The sequence below is a fragment of the Tubulanus polymorphus genome, chromosome 10, assembly GCF_964204645.1.
Source record: "Tubulanus polymorphus chromosome 10, tnTubPoly1.2, whole genome shotgun sequence".
NCBI lineage: Eukaryota > Metazoa > Nemertea > Palaeonemertea > Tubulaniformes > Tubulanidae > Tubulanus > Tubulanus polymorphus.
In genome coordinates this window covers 1,324,002-1,347,816 of record NC_134034.1, presented here as the reverse complement: position 1 = coordinate 1,347,816, position 23,815 = coordinate 1,324,002, and the positions used below count along the sequence as shown (strand labels likewise).

The following is a 23,815-nucleotide window of genomic DNA, read 5'->3' as shown; positions in this document are numbered from 1 at the left end:
GGCTTTTCAAGGTAGGACCAGCGTCATTTGGTTTTTCTTTTCTTTTGAAGGACTCGGGAACCTTTCATTAAGAAGGACTCCGTTTTAGGAATGACTTTGCTTTAGGAAGAACTCTCTTTTATATCTAATTCTATGGCTTAAGTGACTAGGCGCGGAATGATGACAATTCTGGCACAGTGCCAGCATCCCGATGCAACCAAATAAACAGGAAGTTTTGTTTGGGTATCTCTATTCGACTTCGACTCCGTATTTCAAAAATATGAAATATTTGAAAAAACGACGTAAACAACAACACCAGGAGATGAATTGACATTTTATATTTCAATACACATAATGCTTTACAATGAGGATATATTTCGTCCCTTAATGCTTTGCAATGAGGTTATTTCGTCACGTTGTGTCATTGAATTTGAAAAGAAAGCGATTGTGATAGTTGTTCGAAATTTTTAAACCGGTTAAAAGTTAAAACCGGATTTCTATTTAAAAAGAAAACTACTTTTTGTGCCTCAAATATTGATATTTCCTTGTGTTTGTCCAGACATAGGGCAAAATCTAAGGCATGTATTCATATATATATATATATACATATAGAATAGTCTATGCGGTAGGTGTTAAACCAAGCAAAAATCTGAAAGCACGAAGACGTGTCGTGTCAGAAAGGTCCTGAAATAAGACGACACATTCCGCCGGTACACATGACACTCGGGGTCGCTAACTAGCACGTTTCACAACACATGTCCAATACACACACGAGGTCTTTATATAAGGGATTTTCAAATCAAGCAATACATTTATTCTGAGTGGATCAACACATTCTGTATCTCGGCCGGAGTGTCACCGATATTCCACTGATAACTGATCCGTTATGGATATTGTGTTCAACGACGCTACTTTAAAGTACGGCGATAAGGTCGTATTGGATAATGTGTTCGGAGCCGCCCATCACGGTGAAATACTGGCCATCATGGGCCCGACCGGTAAGTGTGGTTTCTTGAAGTACCTTGATTCAGACCCTCTGGGCCAGTATGTTAGTTTATTTTGGCTTCACGTCGCTTGGATGTTGGTTGTGGACGGTCAAGTCTGATTGGGTTTAATTCGAACACCATTCGAATCCGAATGTCTTTTTGAGAAACTTGTCATCTTAATCTCTGAAATTGGAACCAGGATCCATTTCATGTGAGTTGACATTCGACACTTTGTCGAGGCAGAGTTGAATGATTGGAAATTGATAAGTTTCAACCCTCAGAGTAAACTCTCAACTGACTAGAGAATCAAATCTAACTCCCCGCAGCCGACCATTATTATTTCTACAGATATGTGGTACCGAGTCGATAAGATACACAATATCCGTGTTTGATGAATAAATGCTGGATATCCCACAATAAATTCAGCCAAACAAAAGATAAAAATACTGATTCACTACGCCTGATGATGGCTAATAGTAGTTTTTAGCCGAAACATTGCTCAAGTATATACAATACACATTTCTGAACTTTGCATTCTATAGACTGAATTATTGTTGGATTTCTCGCGTTTTTATGTGATGTATACGTTTTTAACAGGAGCTGGTAAAACTACACTGTTAAATGTAATGGCCGGTCGTCTGCCGTTGAGCGACGGTAATCTCTACGTGAACGGCAGTCGAATGAATAAAATCACTCGTCGTCGAGTCGCGTATGTTTTACAGTCGGAGAATTTCTTTCCGTCTTTAAAACTCAGAGACACGTTACAGGTAATAAACATTAATACACGTTTCATTTCTACGGTTTTCCTTTTGATTTTGACTGAAATGTTTAAAACATTCGAACGCGGGAGACTGAGTAACTACTAGCGACACCTGGTTGATCCTCCCTTGCCACAAGTAGAATCCTCTATTGCCGCAGTAGTTGATGTCCTACTGCGCACTAGCGACACCTGGTTGATCCTCCCTTGCCACAAATAGAATCCTCTATTGCCGCAGTAGTTGATGTCCTACTGCGCACTAGCGACACCTGGTGGATCCTCACTTACCATAAGTAGAATCCTCTATTGCCGCAGTAGTTGATGTCCTACTGCGCACTAGCGACACCTGGTGGATCCTCACTTGCCACAAGTGGAATGTGATATCACCACAGTAGTTGATGGATCCCGACTTGCCACAAGCCCTCTATTCAAACCCTCTATTGTCATGGTAGCAATGCCGGGCTCTCATTGAGATGTCGATATAATATTTGCCCCTGATGCCCCGATTTGATACTTCTAGTTCGACAGATCAGTTAATTTTTTAATGTATTTTCTATAGTATACGGCTATGCTTCGTCTGCCCGAGAAAATGCCCAGGAAAGAGAAACAGAAGAGATTGGATTATTTAGTAAACGATTTGGAGCTGACTAAATGTCTGAATACAGGTATATACATCTTTCAATTCAGGGAGGCGTTCATCGAACTAGATCATTAGATTGGTGGGTTAAAATGTGATGATAACTTGGAGTTTGTTGAAGTGTTTCATTTTCTTGTAGAAATGATGAGGTTATCTGGAGGTGAAAAGAAACGGGCAAATATCGCCTGTGAACTGCTTACAAATCCGCAGATACTTGTCTTAGACGTGAGTCGAACACCATTAATTGAAAAAAAACCATTATATTTATCCATCATTATTAAATCTACATCATTCTGTGAATCGTCATTTTGAGTATCATATTGCGCTTATTCGATGAGTCAAACTGTTTTGCTCATTAGCGCCCCTAGCGGTTCCTCGATTGCCACAGTAATATCGTTTAGAAGACCGAATTCACATTAGCGCCCCTAGTGGGTCCTCGATTGCCACAGTTGCGTTGCCAATCTTCCAATAATGTAAATAAAGTTCATTCCACGACACTAGCGCCTCTAGCGGATCCTCGATTGCCACAGCCCGATCGCTTGAATAATCAGATTTTTCCGCTTACTCGTTACAGGAACCCACGTCTGGTTTAGATTCGAATATTTCCTGTCAGCTGATCGGCAGTTTGAAAGTGTTCGCCGAGAAATATAATAAAACTATCATACTGACGATACATCAACCGTCCAGTAAAGTGTTCCGTATGTTTAATAGGGTTCTGCTGCTAGCAGACGGAAAGGTAAATAGTTAATGACCTCGGTTACTGGTTAGGAGCAAGAGGGGCCAAAATTTGTCACTGAATTGACCAATTTAGCAGTTATTGGTTAGATTTGGCTCAACAGGGTTTTTTTAATCAGCTGTACAGTTGTTCTGAGTTCTGCTGGCTTGGATTTGATTTCTAGTATTGAATTAGCTATTTTTCCAAATGGCAAAAACTCAAAATACAACGATGAAACGTTGATGTAGATTCTTCTATCCACGGGTTTTAAATGATTTAATCCATTTGAAACATTGATTCTCTGGACCCAGTTCCAGAGTTGTGAGTTAGCGTTAACTCTGAGTCAAAGTTAGTTCATTTTCATTGAGTTAACTCAGAGTTATATCTTAACTCGGAACTGTGGAACTGGACCCTGGATAATATTCGAGCACTCACATACAAATGTACCCTCGTTGATGACGTCAGCGTATGATGTCTTCAGTATGATAAGGTATATATTATTAGGCAGGAGCTTACAAGTAAGTCCTCTAATATCATCAAGTGTATCAAAGTTTTGAATGGATTTAATTGACGGTGAAACTGTATCACTCTACAAATGATATGGCGTGTATCGCAATGAGGGGCTGAAATTAATGATCTCCTTTTTGTTCTCCTGAATGAAAGTGTTTCCTTTTGTCTTTGCAGACGGCTTATTACGGTGATCGTGTTGATATATTGGATTATTTTAGTCGGCTGAACTTCCATTGTGAACCCGGGTACAACATAGCTGATTTTATACGTACGTTTCAACTATCAGGGCCAGTTTCACAGTCACTTGAGACCATCTTAGGTCACAGTCACTTGAGGTCTACCTAAGAACTTAAAGACTACTTTCGGACTAAAGTAATGACTTTGCAACTGGGTCGTGAACTGTGCAACTTGGTTCAGGACTTCTCTGGTTTTTGACTAAGTTCCACAGTTGTGAGTCATTTCCACGTGTATATTCAGTTCCATCGACCCGATCAGTTCCACCTACCCGATTCAGTTCCACTGACCCGACCTCTGGGTTGTCGGTATCATTTATAGTGCTGTCATAAAGTTCATGTTGAAGTTCTCTTGAAGTGTTACGAATGAAAGATACGTACGTTTATTGTAGTTGACATGGCGAAAGAGGGCGCTGATGAGCTTGAAAGTATTTTTAAAGGTGCCGATGAGATCAGGTATGTGTGACAATAATCTATTAGTGCCGACCCCTCAGACAATCTACTGTCTATACCCTGTACCCCCTCAGACAATCTACTGTCTGTACCCTGCAACCCCTCAGACAATCTACTGTCTATACCCTGTACCCCCTCAGACAATCTACTGTCTGTACCCTGCAACCCCTCAGACAATCTACTGTCTGTACCCTGTACCCCCTCAGACAATCTACTGTCTGTACCCTGCAACCCCTCAGACAATCTACCAACCCCTCAGACAATCTACTGTCTGTACCCTGTACCCCCTCAGACAATCTACTGTCCGTACCCTGTACCCCCTCAGACAATCTACTGTCCGTACCCTGCAACCCCTCAGACAATCTACTGTCTGTACCCTGTACCCCCTCAGACAATCTACCAACCCCTCAGACAATCTACTGTCTGTACCCGGCACCCCTTCAGACAATCTGCTGTCTGTACCCTGTACCCCCTCAGACAATCTACTGTCCGTACCCTGCAACCCCTCAGACAATCTACTGTCAGTACCACGCACCCCTCAGACAATCTACTGTCTGTACCCTGTACCCCCTCAGACAATCTACTGTCTGTACCCTGCAACCCCTCAGACTATCTACTGTCTGTACCCGGCAACCCTTCAGAAAATCTGCTGTCTGTACCCTGTATCCCCTCAGACAATGTGCTGTCTATACCCTGCACCCCTCGGACAATCTACTGTCCGTACCCTGTACCCCCTCACGCTATCTACTGTCTGGCCCTGCTGTCTGTGCACCAACCCAAGACAGCATATTGTACGTTTTGGATTCGATCGGCTCTGAGTCTGGCAGATCCTTAGTTCTAATGCTTATTTTCCACCAGAAACTCAGATATGTGGAAGAACGAACTGGAAAATATGCTGAGGTCATCGAGTGCAATAAAACCGATACCGAAAATCGAAGAAAAATCGACAGCAGACGATACAGTAGAAAATGGCATCGTGCCAAAACCGATAGAAAATGGCGTCGTGCCAAAAACAGTTGAAAATGGCAATATGCCAAAATCTGGTCAAACTGGTGAATTTATGTCAAAACCAACTCAAAATGACCTCTTCAAAGGTGGGAAATTGATTTTACAAATATCAATTCAGTTCAACATTGATTTGACATTTGATATCGTCTAGTTTGATATTTCATAGGAGTCGATGACCTTGAAGAGGTGAAGGTTGAACCCAAAATTGTGATGGGTCTCGACGCAGAAATAGAATATCATTACGACTACGAGGCTAAGTATCTGACGTCATTTTGGTTCCAGTGTGGAATTCTGTTTGTTCGCAACCTGCGACAGAACCGCAGCAGGGTACTGTGCCTGCGAGCTCTGTTACAACACGCATTCGTCTGTCTGGTCGCCTGTTTACTGTGGTTCCAGATCGGCATGAAAGAGGAAGCTCTCAATGATAGAATAGCCGGTGTAAATATATCATTTACCTTACTCTCCTATCAACTCTTAATCCAGTTCCACAGTTGTGTGGGTTTGATTTGACTCTGAATCCAGTTCCACAGTTGTGTGGGTTTGATTTGACTCTGAATCCAGTTCCACAGTTGTGTGGGTTTAATTTGGCTCTGAATCCAGTTCCACAGTTGTGTGGGTTTGATTTGACTCTGAATCCAGTTCCACAGTTGTGTGGGTTTTATTTGACTCTGAATCCAGTTCCACAGTTGTGTGGGTTTGATTTGACTCTGAATCCAGTTCCACAGTTGTGTGGGTTTGATTTGGCTCTGAATCCAGTTCCACAGTTGTGTGGGTTTGATTTGACTGTGAATCCAGTTCCACAGTTGTGTGGGTTTAATTTGGCTCTGAATCCAGTTCCACAGTTGTGTGGGTTTAATTTGGCTCTGAATCCAGTTCCACAGTTGTGTGGGTTTAATTTGACTCTGAATCCAGTTCCACAGTTGTGTGGGTTTTATTTGACTCTGAATCCAGTTCCACAGTTGTGTGGGTTTAATTTAACTCGGATTCCAGTTCCACAGTTGTGTGGGTTTGATTTGACTCTGAATCCGGTTCCACAGTTGTGTGAGTTTAATTTGACTGTGAATCCAGTTCTACTGTTGTGTGGGTTTTATATGACTCTGAATCCAGTTCCACGTGGGTTTAATTTGACTCTGAATCCGGTTCCACATTTGTGTGGGTTTAATTTGACTCTGAATCCGGTTCCACATTTGTGTGGGTTTAATTTGGCTCTGAATCCAGTTCCACAGTTGTGTGGGTTTGATTTGACTCTGAATCCAGTTCCACAGTTGTGTGGGTTTAATTTGGCTCTGAATCCAGTTCTACTGTTGTGTGGGTTTTATTGGACTCTGAATCCAGTTCCACGTGGGTTTAATTTAACTCTGAATCCGGTTCCACATTTGTGTGGGTTTGATTTGACTCTGAATCCGGTTCCACAGTTGTGTGGGTTTAATTTGACGCTAATTGGTGATATATTTATCTTCAGGTGTACATTATGCTGACGTATTGGTTGCTACAGTCGGTAGTTTTGCAGATACATACAGGTCAGTTGAGGGAGGGGTTTTTGGGGCGGAGAGGGACTCAGTAGTCGGGATATATCTACTAGATAATTCTGTGAATGAGTTATCCAAGCCCTCCAATTCAAATAGGTTATTTACATCCGGCCGCCATTTTTCAGTCGGTTGTGCATCAATTTTCCTTCAATTCTCTTCTATCAAAACTTCCTAATTCATTCAATGTTTATTTGATATATTTGAAATGTATAAATGATGATACATGCTTCACCAATTCAATGCATCGTTTAAAAGTGAAAATATCTTCATTGCTTGCTTGAAATATCTATGGAAATATCTTAATATGAACCTTTTTACATATGTTTTCAGTAACAGCTAATAATATGGTCGTTTCTAAAGAACGCGCCTCGGGAGCCTATCACCTTCAAGCTTACTTGTTAACTAAACTACTCGGCGATTGGTTGCTTTTCTTCATTCCATGCGTGGCCCACGTGTCGTGCATCTATTGGGCGATCGGGATGAAGGGCGTGGCTCCGTATTTCGCCACCGTCGCTACGGTTTATTTCACCTTATTTGTCGGTTCGGTAAGCAGTATATACGCTCATACATCGAATCGCCAGTATTCAATCTGATGACGTCATAGAGGATTTTTTGAGTCGGGCATATTTTCTATAAGTGATTATCGATCAAATCTGTAGTAGGTAATTTGATGACGTCATAGGAGGATTTATGGCGGCAGGCATCTTTTCTTATAAAAGTGTCCGTAGAACAAATCACTAGTAGACATTTTGATGATGTCATAGGGGGAATTTATGGAGGCAGGCATCTTTTCTTATAAAAGTGTCCGTAGAACAAATCACTAGTAGACATTTTGATGATGTCATAGGGGGGATTTATGGAGGAAAATATTATTTGTGATAGTGATAATAGATCGAATAATTAGTAGGTTCAGTCATACACTCATCAACCAACATCCCTCTCCCTGCGTTTGCAAGGTTTAAATATATAGCATTTTTATTTTCACACAGTGTATGGGTCTGGTTATAGCGTGTATATTCATGGACACTATGAACGCCCTCAGTGTGATGGTCTGCGCGGTGATAACTACGATTCTAACCGGAGGATTCTTCACTCGCACGATTCCGTTCTGGTTCGAGTGGATCAAATATTTGTCGTTGATTAAATTCAGTTATGACGTCATTTTAGAGCTCGAGTTCACTGACGGTAAACCTATCACGTGAGTAACCATAGATCAGTTCCACTGTGGAACCAGTTCCACAGTTGTGTGGGTTTAATTTGACTCATTTTCACAGTTGTGTGGGTTTAATTTGACTCTGAATCAAGTTCCACAGTTGTGTGGGTTTAATTCGACTCTGGATCCAGTTCCACAGTTGTGTGAGTTTAATTTGACTCTGAATCCAGTTCCACAGTTGTGTGGGTTTAATTTGACTCAGTTTCACAGTTGTGTGGGTTTTATTTGACTCAGTTTCACAGTTGTGTGGGTTTAATTTCACTCTGGATCCAGTTCCACAGTTGTGTGAGTTTAATTTAACTCTGGGTCCAGTTCCACAGTTGTGTGGGTTTAATTCGACTCTGGACCCAGTTCCACGGTTGTGCGGGTTTAATTTGACTCTGGATCCAGTTCCACGGTTATGATCCACAGTTCCACACTGGATCCAGTTACACAGTTGTGCAGGTGTAATGTGACTCTGGATCCAGTTCCACAGTTGTGTGGGTTTGATTTGACTCATTATTTTGTTTCTATTTCGTTTCAGATGTGCGCAGAACTCTGAGTTGTCGATGTTTACCGAATGTCACAAGCCGAACGTAACTCTGATAGAATCTGATGCGTTTTTTCAGTTTTTCCCGATAGATCTGCCGATCGCGGCGAATATACTCGCTATTGCAGGTTACGCCTTGTTGTTCTATTTGGTATCAGTCTTGACGCTAAGATTCGCTCGAAAACCCGTCAAAACTGACTAAGTAATAATATAATTACACATTATTACATATAATTACACAATTAGTTTTAACCTGAACTGGCGATTAAGCCAAGAAATTGTATCAGTTTTAATTGTATAAATAAACTTTTTATGACTGTTTTTTGTGTGTTTATATTTCATTTAAAAATTTTATGGAGTCACATACCAACCCCCTCCCCAACCCCCACTACCATCCCCGCGCCTGGCGTCATGAACTGGTTTGTGTATTACGGCTAAAAATGCAGAAATCAAGAAATTCAAGCCGAACTAATCAATAGCTGTATGTATGTTTATTTTCGATATCACTTTTTCTTTTTCTTGCCCTTTTTCTTCCCTTTGCCCTTCTTCCCTTTAGCGCCCTTTTTACCGCCGCCCTTTTTGCCACCGCCGTTTTTCTTCTTGCCGTTGGCGCCACCGTCGACTGAGAACAGCGGCACGTCGGGGACCTCGCGCCGGTCGTCTGGCCCGACGAGTATACCGTTCTCGGCGTCGTGTAGAACGTCCCAGGTGTCAAGGTCGTTCGTCCGACATAGATCTCTGGGTATCCTTCCATCAGACGACTGCGTATTCCACTCGGCTCCGTTTTGTAACAATAATTTTACGACCTCCACGTGGCCGCCTGTGACAAATGAAAAAACCGATGGATTATGTAATAACTATCGTCTCCCTTTGCTCTGCGCTGAACTCAATGCCGTCAAGTCGAGAACGATCCAATTTAGGGTTAGTTTGAACCAAGAAGTGAACATTTCTAGTTGCAACTTTTGTTGCACTATCCCTGGAAACGACTATCAGAATAGTCGATAGTCGAAACATTTGAAAAACTACTAGCTCAAAGAATGATTTCATTCTAACAGTGTGAAGGAATTTTTGCAAGTAGGACTCGAGGTTATCAATGTTGTTCGATCGCACAAAATCCATGGTGAGACCTCCGATGTCACCGCCCGGCTAGCTCAGTCGGTAGAGCATGGGACTCTTAATCCCAGGGTCGTGGGTTCGAGCCCCACGTTGGGCGTATGGTCACTGTTTTGCGTCTATTTTATCATATTATATGTCTATCATCTGTTGCTTTAAAAAGCGGATCACAACTCGTTGGGTTAAAATCTTATCATACTTTTCAATATGGCGTCTGCAATTGTTATTTCAGGAATTACCTGCGGTTGCGAAATGTAACGGCCTGACTAGGACACCATTCGGGCTGTTTGGACTGGCGGACGCCTGCAATAACAGGTTTACTATTTCAAAATGGCCGCCTATAAGAAAAGAAATCATTTTATTATGTATTGATAAAACTACCTATGACTGTGAAGCACCAACCCGAACACTGATCAAACGCCACTTCAGATCCTGGTCAAGGCCACCCGGACTCTGGTCAAATTTGTTACCTTGTGCTGCTTTAGAGATGGCGCACGAACCGGAAGCATCGATAGCGGACACGTCGACTTGTTTACGTATCAGTTTTCTAACTGTGCTGACGTCCCCTCGACCCGCCGCGGCCACCAGCAACGAAGACTCCATTTTCTGTTCAGAACCTGTTCGTCGTAAAAAAAAAAGAATGGTCACTAGGGGACGCTGAATATCGGATTTGGTCACTTCCAAATTCCGTGGTAGCTCGATAATACGTGCTTGTCAAGAGAATTTTAAAAAAAATTTTGCCGTTTGAACACGACAATAGCCGTATAAATTCAAATGATTGAAGCATATTGTTTTTTTTCCAGATTTTTACCTGAACGATAATGTTTTTTTCTAACACACAGTCGACCGAGTCTCAGTAAATATATAATCCCAAACAGCACGCAAGCACGCACGCACGCACGTTCGTAGCCTATATCCGCTTTTATTTAAGTCCCTCTCTGAATTGTTGAATATAAACGGTAGCTGTTCGACGCTTCTCGCAATAATAACCTCATTAGTTTAACGTTAATAATGACAACCAGTACTGATCCGTACTACGTGAGTCATATAGAGACGACGTCTGTCTAAAATATGTGTTTTATTTATTTATGACAGGTACTGTACGTCACCATGGACGCTATACGACACTCGCCTGCCAGTGCTAGACGAGCGAAAACAATTCACAATTACAAACCGTCAATTAGCTCATTAATATTGATTAAATTAATTCCTCCAATTCCCGTTACACTTTGAAGGCGTGATACTCCGGTCCCAAAGTTTGCGCAGGCGCACTGACCACGGGCTAGTGAAACTTGTGGTAATGGCGTCAAAAATAAGTGTGTCGGATTCACGTGAACCGCTGTTGTTTTTCATTAACTTCTTGTATTTACCACACATTAATTAGCAAGATGAATTACTTTTGACACATTTAGTAGATTGAAAATGAACAAGATATTTACGGGTTGTAACTATTATGCCTGTTCGTCTTGCTCTGCGTCGTTTTCTGATCTTGGTTTTCCTAAGACATATACTCGAGGGACAGAGACACAACATCCAGAGTAAGAGAATGATCAGCCCATAACAGAAGTAAAGCGACCACTGTAATCGAATAAGTTTTTTTGTTATTTTGAAAACGTAATATGATGTATTTATTCTTGATTAATACATTCACTCTCAAGTGTACATCGAAATAAATAAAGATTTCTAAAAAAAAAACAAGTTGAATAATGCCATATGGCAAAAATGTCCAGAAAACTAGAACCAGTTTTGTATAACGGTCACAGGATCCACAAGGTGTTACTAGTGGTATCCAAAATATTTTGTGACGGTTGAAGATTCCTCCTCTGGCAATTAAGTATCCACCAGGTGCGCTAATGTGCATTAGAACCAATCAACTAAAGGTGTACTTCAGCATTGAGGGAGTCCTCCCATGGTAATAGAGGATGAACCAGGGGTCGCTAGTATAAAGCGGCAACAATAGAGGATTCATGTTGTGGCAAGTGAGGATCCACCAGGTATCGCTAGTGTACAGTAGGACATCGACAATGCTGGCATTCTTAATTCAATATTTAATGTGGGTTAAGTCTGAGGAGGATTATAAGTAATTAGAGGAACACATGGTCCAGAATACTCGTCCATCCCAAGACGTCATGTTGGTACGTAGAGTTGTTGATGATGATGCTGGTGGTGATGATTTAGTAACGCCTGCTCCATCTGTTCTCTCGCCCAGTCGGAGGTGAGCCGTTCCTCGACTCGGTTCAGGAAAGCGCTACGAGCTGGTCTCTGACGACGAAAACGCTGTATCGAAATAGAATTAGAAAACATGAATTACTTTTAAACGAAATGCTTTTGGTTTTTGTTTCGTTTTTGTTTCTGTTTCAGTTTTCTTTTTCATTAGAATTCCCCAAACCAAAACTAGGAACTATCATAAATAGAAAATATGCAAAGAGCTACTATGAATATCTGGACTTTAGGACAGCAAAAATTAAGTAACGATAATTAAGCTCGGTTGAGTGCATCGCTCCATTTGGATTTCATCACATTCAAAGGAAGGCGTCTCTGTTTTTGAGTTCCAGCATTTGCATTTGCAAATTAGATTTATCAATTTCAAGTCATAATTTGGTAGACACGCCATTGATGTACGGATGACAATTTCAGCGAGCTTGGCTTAGTGTGTATGTATGTGTGTATAGGGCAATGTTAACCCTTAAGTTCCGACTTGCACTTACAGTGTACGATCCCGGTCTATCCGGATATCGATCTTTATCCAGGATGAGATGTCGGCTCCACTTCTCTAGTTTATCGACCGGTTCCACGAATCGACCCGGTAGAACTTGGCGGGGTACAATCTGAGGCGGAGGCCCGATTACTGAAACAAACAAAACATAATCATGCTATATTCCTTTTGTTACTGATTTGCCTGATCAAAAACTCGGGCCTGTTGCTCAAAAGTTGGTTAGAGTAAACCAGTGGATAGTTGATATGGTGACAATTGAAATTTCATTGTTACTATGGTATTTAACGGTCGGTTATCTTTAACCAACTTTTGAGCAACTGGCCCCTGATCTCCAACTAACACATCATCCTCACAATAACCATGATGGCGTTATGGTCCCAGATTTCCGAAAAATGTTAACTTGAATATATTTGTTTTTAAAATCAACTTTATGTTTGTTTCGATGTGGACAACAATTTAAACTTTCTAACATTTTCTACCAAAAGCCACACAAACCTTTTCATCAAACGGAACCGAACCCTGGTCATGTCAAAAGGAGGCGAATTATTATTCTGAAATTCTAGAACAGTGTACCGGTGAGTGAGTGTCTATACTTACTCGTGTGAAGTCGTTGCGATTCGAATTTGATGTTAAACGGATCGCGTTCGTAGTCTGTGAGAAATTCGTCGAGTCCTAGTTGAGAAATTGGCGGCAACTGCAAACAAACAAAAAACAGATGAATTGATTATGAATGAAATTGATTTTTAAATATTTCACGAAATTCTCATGAAATCCATATTTTCATTCCCGTTCTCTTTGGGAATTGTGAACTCACCCCTCGGTGGTCGTGGGGTTTAGGGTTTGTATACGGTCCCTGTTTGAAGGTTTTAGTTTTGACGGCATCGACGCGCGCCTCGTGGGGGTCGGGAAAATCGAACTTGGTGCGGAATTTCGGTCTGGGATCCTGCCAGGAGGGTCGCAGTAAACTCGGCAGCACGAGACCGTCGCGTTTTTCCGACAACCTCCAGTTGTAATAGCCGTCAGAGGCGTTCGTGTAGCGCCACGGTTTCATAGCTTCCCGTGAATTCCTAGGCGGCGGTTTCGGTGCGAAACTCTGCGGCCGGAAGTCGGGTGGCTTTCGCGACCAAATATCCACATCCGGTGGTTCGTGACGAATCAGATAGGTGTCGCTGCGACATTTTAGTAAGTTCTCCTTAGCGTTATATGCCGTCTGCGAGCTGAATCCAAACGGGTTTATTGTAGTGAGTTCGGTATCGTCAAGCGAGCATGAGGTGTTTGAATTTCGTTTCTTACGTTGACCGTTATCTCCCTTGGAAACGACGCAAGTTTCGCCTCCGTTCTCAAACGTTGCATCTCGATCTCCATCTTCTGAATCCATCACCTGCAAGCAAGAACAAATAGACAGAGGTGTAAAAAGGCAATCTTGCACTGGCCATCGCCTTTGGTAATCGGGGATCCATCAGGTTCGCTGGCGGTTACTTCTTCTCCATGCCGACAAACTAGTAACTCCCCCTCGTCGATCCTCGGTCGCCACAGTAGGATATACAAGACTAACAACTAATGTCTGTCACCGTAGCAGGATTGCAAATTCTTCAATTTTGATCCCACGACACTTGCGATCCTACCGGATCCACGACTAAGTAGCCTTGTCAGTATGCATTGAAGACACACTTCCCACTAGCGCCCCAAGTGGATCCTCCATTGCCACAGTAGAACTGCCTATTCTCCGATAATGTAAAGAAAGTTCATTCCACGGCACTGACGCCCCTAGTGGATTTTCGATTGCCACAGTAGCATTTTCAACGCGCTTGGAAGACTGACTTCACACTAGCGCTCCAAGCGGACCTTCAATTGCCGTAATGGAGCATCATTTACCACAGTAATTTTGACTAATATATTTATTACCTGCTGATGTATTCAGATACACAGTACGTGGCCCACCGTTAAGGTATCGCGGTTTGACCACCGGATGAGCTTGTTTCCCGGTACTGCTGATATTAAATTATATCAGAATAGCTAATATAATTCTTCTAAATGCGGTGCTGCGCGTATATATTTAACAGTTTATTGACCAGATAAATATTACAGGTGTGTATAAAGTCTATACTAGAGTTCAAGGGTCGGTAACAGTGACAATTTCTAAAGTTCGAGTATTAGACAAAACTAAGGAATGAATTCAAAATAATGACCGCCTGAATATGAGTATCGTGGTTATGTTTTTAGCCTGGCCACTGGGTTCAGAGTCTGATATCAATTAAACTACACACTGTGGAACTGGATCTAGAGTCAAATTAAACCCACACAACTGTGGAACTGGGTTCAGAGTACAATTAAACCCACACAACTGTGGAACTGGGTTCAGAGTACAATTAAACCCACACAACTGTGGAACTGGGTTCAGAGTACAATTAAACCCACACAACTGTGGAACTGGGTTCAGAGTACAATTAAACCCACACAACTGTGGAACTGGGTTCAGAGTACAATTAAACCCACACAACTGTGGAACTGGGTTCAGAGTACAATTAAACCCACACAACTGTGGAACTGGGTTCAGAGTACAATTAAATCCACACAACTGTGGAACTGGGTTCAGAGTACAATTAAACCCACACAACTGTGGAACTGGGTTCAGAGTCAAATTAAACCCACACAACTGTGGAGCTCAAATTAAACCCACACAGACTGTGCAATTGTGGAACTGGATCCAAAGACACATTAAACCATGTGGAACATTAAACCAGGTTCTTAGATGAAAATACGTGACTAAAAGTAATTTTGACCTATTTACAGTTGAATCTAACTCATAACTGTGTAAATGGGTGTTCTATAGCTGATAGTCCGTGTATAACGGCAAGAGGCTTTCATTGTCTTATTATTTCTAAAACACCCGCTGAGTATTTTCGACAAAGACATATTTTCAATCGCTTTATGTTGAAATAATGAACTGAACAACTCAACAGGTGTTTACATTACATAGCGTTATAAAGCTGCGTTATACTTTAAACAGGTTCCATATTAAAAATAATCCTTTGGTAAATCTTTTTTCTTAATAAGAGTAAATCCACATATACCCGTATGTTCAGGTTCTTATCTTATCTCGTATTTTCAAAAGTACAGAAATAATCTTCGAATTCTTTTCATTTTTTGTCTTGGGTCGATTTGTGGGGGGGGGATAAATTATTTCGTTTAATCTTTTGAACACAATATGAAAATCTTACGTATACAATTTTCAACACCAAGAAGGTAATTCTAGAAAAGTGTATATATACATGAGTTGTATCGGCCGTAAAAATTCCTGTAATTTAGAATCGCACGTTAAGAAAACAAAATAGAGTCCAAAATGTTTCCTTTGTAGTAAGTATTTTATTTAGCAATAACGCGTATTTTTTCATAACAGTATTTGCGAAAATGGCTATTTGGACATTGTCAAAACTTTGAATAAAATGCAATTCATTTTCATGCTGAATGTAGGATATTTATCATGGATAGTACAGGTATTCAGTATTCCTAAACGATGACTACAAATATACAAATGAAACTAAGTATCCAAAGGAAAACTCATTTTTCATTCTTTTTTGGACGTTACAACATAGAGTGATTCTTTAATGATTTCTGATTAAATAAAATCTACACATTTTTTAAAAAATTCTAGGGCTGCAGTTGCTTTAAAGTTGGTTAGAGTTAACCAGTGGATAGTTGACATAGCGACAATTAAAGGTTCATCGTTACTATGGTATTTATCCGCTGGTTATCTTTAACCAACTTTTGAGCAACCGGCCCCTGATGTTCATATATTTGGGAAAATAAATTCATTCATTCATTCATCTATATTCATATCTTCTAATACAAGCCGCGTTGTGTCGCGTTTACCTTTGGTACGAAAGAAGTGATTCCTGAAGATAGTTCCAGAAATCCGTCTGCGCCAGTGTCACGCGCGCGCGGGGTCTATGTTGTCTGCCTACGAGTTTTGTTGTCGCGTTTATAGATTCATAGTTTACTGTTACCTACAGTAATCATACAGGTGTCTGCCTAGAATACACCAGTACGCGCCCATGCGCAATATGTGTCCTCTGGATTAATCATTAATGCGCGAATTTCCTGTGTTTAATGGAGAAATTAATTACTGTTATGAATAAAGGGGGTTATAGGCAGTTTTTAATTGATCTCTACCGATTCCGTCGTGTTCGTTTCGACAAGAAAACGCGCACTCTAGCTAATCCAGAAAAACGCAATCTGTGAACCTTAATGAAGCGGCCGGTAGAGAGTTTGTAATCCCGCTTAATTTCATGGATTCGAATCCAAAATTCGTTTTATTTGCATAGATTTGCATAATCCGTTAGGCGAGTAAAGTCGCCATCTATTGGAATTTCGCTGAACGACTAACTTTCAGGAATTGTCAACTGCGAAGTTTCGCGATTAACCACTCTTCGCATGCGCCATCTAGCGAAAATATCTGGAAATTGTGCCTCCATAAGATGCGATACTAATTTTGAATTTTCTGGATGCTGCGTTGAGAAGGGTGTCCAAGGTTCGAACCCGGTTTATTAATACTGATTAGGAACTATCAATCTCGTTTTTTTAACTACACCGGATTAACACATCTAACTATTCACCCCAAGCTTCAAATAAGAGCCCGACCTCTGTGGGCATTTTAGGGTATTTCAGCCTCTGGTGGGTTAATCTGGAGCCGAGAATGCTACTGAGGCAATCGAGGATAATGACTTTGAAAATCTGAGAAAAAAGAAATTGAATTACATTCAATAATTTATTCATTAAAATATAAATCACCAATCTATGATCATTTTTTAAGTAAATCTACAGCAGTTCGTGACATTTTGAACATTACGGTGCACCACGCCCCCTAAAGGCCAACGCACAAACTATAGTCCTATAGAACAACACCACAACGCCACCTATACAGGACACCAGACATCACCGCTCTCGACGTACACCGATTTCACTTGCGTATAATAGTCCAACGCCACCTGGCCTCCTTCGCGTCCGATACCGGATTTCTTGTTGCCGCCGAACGGCATTTCCGGCGGATAGACGTTGTAGTTATTGACGTATAACGATCCAGCTTGTAGCGCCGCGGCAACACGGTGAGCTCGATTCAAATCACTATAGAAAAATAAAATATTTCACAATTTATACCGGTCGCTTGAAAATAAATGATGATGTAATAGGGGGAATAATAGAGACAGCCATCTTTCTGGAAGTGTTTCATCAATCAAATCATGTAGAAGACAATTCTATGATGTCATAGGGGGATTTATGGAGGTAGCCATCGTTTCTTTGAGTGTCTATAGATCAAACTACCCAAGGGGATGATTTGATGATGTCATAGGGGGAATTATGGTGGCAGACATCTTTTCTAGAAGTGTCTATAGATCAAATCACTAGTAGACAATTTTATGATGTCATAGAGGGATTGATGGAGGCTGACATCTTTTCTAGAAGTGTCTACAGATCAAATCACTTGTAGGTAATCTTATGATGCCATAGGGGGATTTATGGAGGCAGACATCTTTTCAAGAAGTGTCCATCACATCAAATCATCAGCAGAAAAATTTATGACATCATAGGGGGATTTATGGAGGCAGACATCTTTTCAAGAAGTGTCTATACATCAAATCACTTGTAGGTAATCTTATGATGCCATAGGGGGATTTATGGAGGCAGACATCTTTTCAAGAAGTGTCCATCACATCAAATCATCAGCAGAAAAATTTATGACATCATAGGGGGATTTATGGAGGCAGACATCTTTTCAAGAAGTGTCTATAGATCAAATCACTTGTAGGTAATTTGATGATGTCATAGGGGGATTTATGGAGGCAGACATCCTTTCAAGAAGTGTCCATCACATCAAATCATCAGCAGAAAATTTATGGCATCATACGGGGAAGGATTTATAGACAGTGTTATGAGTGAACGAGGTGAACTCGTGTGACTCACTTTGTAAATACACCTCCGGCGAGACCTAGTTCAGTATTATTAGCTCGTTGTAAGACTTCGTCTTCCGCATCGAACGGTAAAACCGTCATCACCGAACCGAATATCTCCTCGCGTACGGCCTTCATATCGTCGCGACAATTCACCAGTATACACGGCCGTAAGAAGTGACCCTTCGCGAACTTCTCGCCCATATCAACGCGGTCGCCTCCGTACAGGATCTCAGCACCCTGGATATAATATACACACATACCGTTTAATGGCAGAGGTCTAATGTCTATTTCAACCTGACTTGAGAGCATTCCGGGTGACCTAGCTCAGTCAGTTTTGGTAGTACATACCTGATAAAGGTCTTAATAGGACCAGAAAGGAAGGGCAGTCGACCTAAATCATCATTTTTTAATCCACTTTAAACTGTATAGAAGGATATCCAAAAAGTCTGCATTAAGAGGGGTTCCTGAGAGAAAAGAGACTCCATGATTTGAAAGTTTAACAATATGTCTCCATGCCTACCAACTGAAGTTTGGTACGTAGGCATGGAAACATATTGTTAAACTTTCAAATCATGGAGTCACTTCTCTTCATTTAACCCCTTTCAGTGAAGACTTTTTGGATATCCTTCAATACAGTTTCAAATGGATTAAAAAATGATGATTGAGGTCGACTGTCTGTCCTTTCTGGTCCTATTCAGATATTTATCAGGTATGTACTACCAAAAATGAGCGAGCTAGGCCACCAGGAATGCTCTCAAGTCAGGTTGAAATAGACATTAATATAAAAGGCTCATTATCAATCAGATGAGACATTATCTCACAGTAATACATGGAGCAGTCTAGATAGACCTCCATTGGTTGAAAAGTGGAATTTCCCCAATTAATATCTATGTCAGTTAACTCAATTTGGTCCTTTCTTCCTGTCTGGGATACATGAAAACTTAAATTATTCTAGTTTATATGTAGCTAGAATCATTCTAGTTTAAGCCAGCGCCCAGATATTTTAGGAACCTCAGCGTTTAAGCCTCGTTGAGTAACTTCATAGATTCCACGAGATCAGAGGCAACGGGAACTTGCTGAAGGGAAAAAATAAACCTGGAGTTTGCTAATTACACCCTGTGGGTTGAGGAGAACCTGAATGCAGCTCAGCAGGTCGAGGGGAGTCTACCGTTGAGTAAGTTGAGCGGTTCCACTCACCTCATCGACGGCGCTCTGTATATAATCTAACACTTTCTGCGCCTGTTGTTCGTGAATCATCGCGCCGACTTTCGTGTCTTTATGAAGCGGGTCGCCGTGTGTCATCAGTTTCGTTCGCGCGACCACTTTCTCCAGGAACGGCTCCAGAATCGACCTGTGAACGAAAACTCGTGTTCCGTTCGAGCAAACCTGAGATCAAAAATATCAATTAAAGCTTTATTGAGAGTCATTGGGTAAGACTCTTATAGTTTCAATTGATTGATTTTTAAAGGTTCCAGTTCAGAACACTGGAAATGAGTAGAAAACAGCGATACTAGATCTATAACTGTTGAACCAGATCCATAACATTGGAATTGGATCTAAGAAGAACTGTGAACTGGATCCTGAACTTTGGAACTGAGTCCATAATTGCGAACGCTTCTTTCAGATTACCTGTCCCTGCGTGAGGAAGTTCGCCATTATCGCGCCCTTCGCCGCGTTTTCAAGGTCGGCATCTTCGAATACGATCATCGGGGATTTTCCGCCGAGTTCGAGAGTGACTTTTTTAATACCCTGAAAACAAACGATTACGCGCGAGATATACATCTAGTTCAATCGAGATTTCATACAAAATAGAACAGTCGTTTAATAGATACCTCAGCACACGTTGCCATCACTTTCGATCCTGTCTCCACGCTACCCGTAAATGACATCTTTGCTATATCCGCGTGTTTACACAGTAACTGTCCGGTTTCACCTTGACCCTGATCACAAACGGGTAGATCGTAATTATTTTCTCATGTGCAGAAAAACTTAAAAACATATCTCAACATAATTTCCCTAATTTTTAGTTTTTTTTAAACGAAATTCCCCGACTATTACCTGACCTTTTGAAAGAAATAAAAATTCCCTGACTTTTCCCACATTTCCAGGTAGGGCCTAAGCGGCCATCCCGATCATGTTTTGAACATGCGCGTATTATGAAAGGGGTCCCGATATCCTGTATTTCTTGTTGCCTATTTCTCAAAATTGAAAGAGTTTTTAAAGAGTTTCTGACATTCTGCTAAAATTATCATTATTAAGAAAGATGTCCTGAGTTCCGTATTTCTAACTGTCTATTTCTCAAAATTGAAGAATTTGCAGGCATTTTGCTCAAGCACTTTCAAAAAAGAATTTACAGTTTAGCAGAAGTTTTTGAGGAATCAAGAAATCGTAGGGATGTGGTATAAATACCTGTATGACATTAAAAACACCGTTAGGGACTCCGGACTGCGTGTAGATCTCAGCTAACATCACAGCCGTAAGCGGAGTAAACTGGGACGGTTTAAACACTAACGTATTACCGCATGCCAGAGCCGGCGCCGATTTCCAGCTCGCCATCTGAAACGGGTAATTCCACGCTCCGATTCCGCCGCAAACGCCGAGCGGCTCGCGTATTGTGTAACCGTGACTACCGTTAGCCAGCGGAATGAACTGACCTGAATGAAATAGACGATATTTTCGCGGATCTGAAATTTCGACGAGATGAGAAAAAATTTCAATCGAATCGAGGATTTTCGTACCCGAAACAGTCGTCGCTAGGCAACCGTAATAATCGATACTGTCGGCGCAGCCGGCGATGTCAAACTCCGCCTCCCACAAAGCTTTACCGGTATCCATCACCTCAACATGAGCTAACTTATCCGACTCAGACTAGAAATCATACAGAAAACATGTCATTACCTGTTAGTTTATCAATAGAAAAAGTGAAATATCATCTAAAACCTCTCTAACTAGGTAGCCTATAGAGGCTAAGCTGATTATGGTTCAGTTCCACAGTTGAGGTTTTAACACAAAAGACAGGGCTAACCTTGTTTCAGAGCAGTTCTACAGTTAGACTTAAGATAAGACCGGGCTAAGCTGATTATGGTTCAGTTCCACAGTTGAGGTTTTAACACAAAAGACAGGGCTAAGCTTGTTTCAGACCCATTCTACAGTTAGACTTAAGATAAGACCGGGCTAAGCTGATTATGGTTCAGTTCCACAGTTGAGGTTTTAACACAAAAGACAGGGCTAAGCTTGTTTCAGACCCATTCTACAGTTAGACTTAAGATAAGACCGGGCTAAGCTGATTATGGTTCAGTTCCACGGCTGAGGTTTAACACAAAAGACAGGGCTAAGTTTATTTCAGAGCAATTCTACAGTTAAGACTTAAGATAAGATCGAGCGAAGCTAAATTTGAGACCTACAATAAGAAAGCTAATTCTGGTTCAAGGGCCTGTTGTTCAAAAGTTGGCTAGAGTTAACCAGTGGATAATTGACCTAGTGACAATTGAAATTTCATTGTTTTTATGGTATTTATCCACCGGTTATCTTTAACCAACTTTTGAGCTACTGGCCCCAGTTTCATATTTGTAGCCTAAGCCCGGACTAAGCTCATTTCAGTCCAGTTCCATTGTTGAGACCTAGATAAGACCGGGCTAAGCAAATTTTGTTTCAGTTCCACGTTTAAAACTCAACACCGGTTAAAGCTTGTATAAGACGTACCCGGATTCTGCGAGCGGCCTCTCGTAGTATTTTACCTCGGTCCATACCAGTCATACTCGACCACTCCTTAAACGCCTGTTTCGCAGCGTGTACAGCGCCATCTACATCAGCCGGACCGGCGCTCGCTAATTTACAAATCAGCTCGCCTGAAAACAATACGAATAGAGAAATTGTGTCGTTACATTAAATCTCAAAATGTTCTTGGTTCTAACTGTAATGATTTCGGTATCATTTAGTATATGCCTAGAAGACAATTTCTGAAGTACCTAATTATTCCTGAAAAATGAAGGAGTTTGAAAGGAGTTTCTGACATTTTTGCTCAAATTAAAGGCGTTTTAAGCACATTTAAAAGCATTTTCCGTTTAGGAGTTCTTCAGGAATCATGGAATCATAGCAGGGAGCCTGTTATCAACTTGAACATGAACTTAAATTCTTAGATGTTTGAGGCCCTGAACGGGTCTGTTTTCTAGCTGCATTGCTCTTACATGCAGCATGCATGGCTCTAATGTTTGTGGGGGGTAAAACTTATATATAACCAATGCATAAGTCAGGATGGGACATACGTAGACACCTGTCAGGTCCCTCCAATGTATGCCGAATCTAGACTTGAAGAATCGATGATGGCTGATTCAAAATCACTGGTGGATGATGTTAGAGTATGAGATATCTACTGAAAGCTTTACATCGGGACTAAAAGGATGACAGATTTCTATATTTACCAGTAGCTGGATTGTGCACTTCAAAATCCTGAGAACGATCGGAATTAATCGTGCCGACGATTTCACCATTAACGTAATTCTGATTGGCGGTGTGAACTGAACTGTAGCAGGCTCGACAGGCCGGGGCCAGCCGGCTGGTTAAACCAGCAACGCCTGAGGAGGAGAGCCGTCGTAATAAATTCGACGACATCTGATCTGAAATTGAAAAAACCGATATTTTTTAAATTGATCATGAGGAAAATTACGATTTATCATAATTTAACAAACCCTAAAAACATTTTCGAGAATCGTTTGATTTAAAATTAGAGAGATATCTTAGTAACAACTCGGATAATCTTTATCTCAAAGGTAGGAATGAAATATTATTAGAGGTTTTTTACCTCGAATCGAAAGTTGAAAGGTTGAAATGATAGCAGTAAGGTGGGTGTAATGCGGTCGACGACCTTGAGAAGAGCCAAATCAATAAAATTACGGCGTTTATTGTGCAAATCCGAGTGTATGCAAATAAAAAATCATGGAAGACCTGAATTATCGATATCATTGTTGATTTTTATTGATAGTGTAATTATTTTGATGTTTTTTAAAGCTGGAAGAAAAAACGTCAGAATACTTATTTCAAGCGAATTTATTATATTTGAAAATCTTAAAGTTAAGGCGAGGCAAATTTTGCAAAATTATATTTTTCTCTTAGAAAATAATGTCAATTAAAATGAAATTTAAGATGGATTTGTTAATCTTAAGCTTTTTAGAGTGAATTCGTAGTTTTATCTCTCGGATTAATGCTTTTATGTTGAACTGTTTTTGCTATGCAGTTCACGTGTTTGTTCACTAGGAACTTATCTGATAAATTCTTTGATTATAATACCTGTCATTTAGATGCGTATAATAGTTGTCATAGGAATAAAACGACATACATGTTCATCATCATGTTATAACTCTTCAATTGTTATTGTTAATTGTTCAATTTATGTTTATAGAAATTTTTCACCTGTATGAACATTAGTAAATTGTCCTAGTTTATAATTTATACGTCAGTCTTTTTTGAAACGTTAAAACTTTTCAATC

The 23,815-nt window shown here is 40.8% G+C and overlaps 5 protein-coding genes and 1 non-coding gene across 8 annotated transcripts in view; 2 read left to right on the top strand and 4 right to left on the bottom strand.

Annotated features, from left to right (window-relative positions):
- The window catches only part of LOC141911766 (actin-related protein 2/3 complex subunit 2-like), a 107,470-nt gene that overhangs the window by 67,625 nt on the left and 16,030 nt on the right, over window positions 1–23,815 (bottom strand). The window lies entirely within an intron of this gene.
- On the top strand, window positions 634–8,773 carry LOC141911935 (uncharacterized). Its single transcript, XM_074803053.1, has 13 exons — window positions 634–977; window positions 1,563–1,732; window positions 2,282–2,387; window positions 2,499–2,584; window positions 2,934–3,095; window positions 3,759–3,852; window positions 4,210–4,273; window positions 5,129–5,364; window positions 5,445–5,716; window positions 6,741–6,798; window positions 7,138–7,352; window positions 7,797–8,005; window positions 8,544–8,773. The coding sequence occupies exons 1-13, from the start codon at window positions 866–868 to the stop codon at window positions 8,749–8,751; spliced, it is 1,992 nt and encodes a 663-aa protein (XP_074659154.1). The 5' UTR covers window positions 634–865; the 3' UTR covers window positions 8,752–8,773.
- LOC141912258 (uncharacterized) lies at window positions 9,053–10,688 on the bottom strand. Its single transcript, XM_074803483.1, has 4 exons — window positions 10,474–10,688; window positions 10,133–10,279; window positions 9,902–10,000; window positions 9,053–9,369 (listed from the first exon to the last, which is right to left on the bottom strand). Exons 2-4 carry the CDS (start codon window positions 10,263–10,265, stop codon window positions 9,053–9,055), a joined length of 549 nt encoding a protein of 182 aa, XP_074659584.1. The 5' UTR covers window positions 10,266–10,279; window positions 10,474–10,688.
- Window positions 9,690–9,762, top strand: Trnak-cuu (transfer RNA lysine (anticodon CUU)). Its single transcript has one exon. It is a non-coding gene; the product is annotated as a tRNA-Lys (tRNA).
- Window positions 11,367–16,338, bottom strand: LOC141912044 (putative uncharacterized protein C7orf78). Of its 2 annotated transcripts, none has more exons than XM_074803213.1 (5): window positions 16,252–16,338; window positions 13,193–13,759; window positions 12,976–13,072; window positions 12,371–12,510; window positions 11,367–11,939 (listed from the first exon to the last, which is right to left on the bottom strand). In XM_074803213.1, exons 2-5 carry the CDS (start codon window positions 13,754–13,756, stop codon window positions 11,790–11,792), a joined length of 951 nt encoding a protein of 316 aa, XP_074659314.1. In that variant the 5' UTR covers window positions 13,757–13,759; window positions 16,252–16,338; the 3' UTR covers window positions 11,367–11,789. The 2 variants fall into 2 exon arrangements, with proteins under 2 accessions (XP_074659314.1, XP_074659315.1); XM_074803214.1 differs by lacking the exon at window positions 16,252–16,338 and adding an exon at window positions 14,284–14,397.
- Window positions 17,151–23,184, bottom strand: LOC141911720 (4-trimethylaminobutyraldehyde dehydrogenase-like). Of its 2 annotated transcripts, none has more exons than XM_074802738.1 (10): window positions 23,131–23,184; window positions 22,751–22,945; window positions 22,032–22,177; window positions 21,068–21,197; window positions 20,739–20,983; window positions 20,162–20,269; window positions 19,959–20,078; window positions 19,527–19,715; window positions 18,340–18,566; window positions 17,151–17,502 (listed from the first exon to the last, which is right to left on the bottom strand). In XM_074802738.1, exons 2-10 carry the CDS (start codon window positions 22,938–22,940, stop codon window positions 17,295–17,297), a joined length of 1,563 nt encoding a protein of 520 aa, XP_074658839.1. In that variant the 5' UTR covers window positions 22,941–22,945; window positions 23,131–23,184; the 3' UTR covers window positions 17,151–17,294. The 2 variants fall into 2 exon arrangements, with proteins under 2 accessions (XP_074658839.1, XP_074658840.1); XM_074802739.1 differs by having other exon boundaries at window positions 22,751–22,940; window positions 23,131–23,170.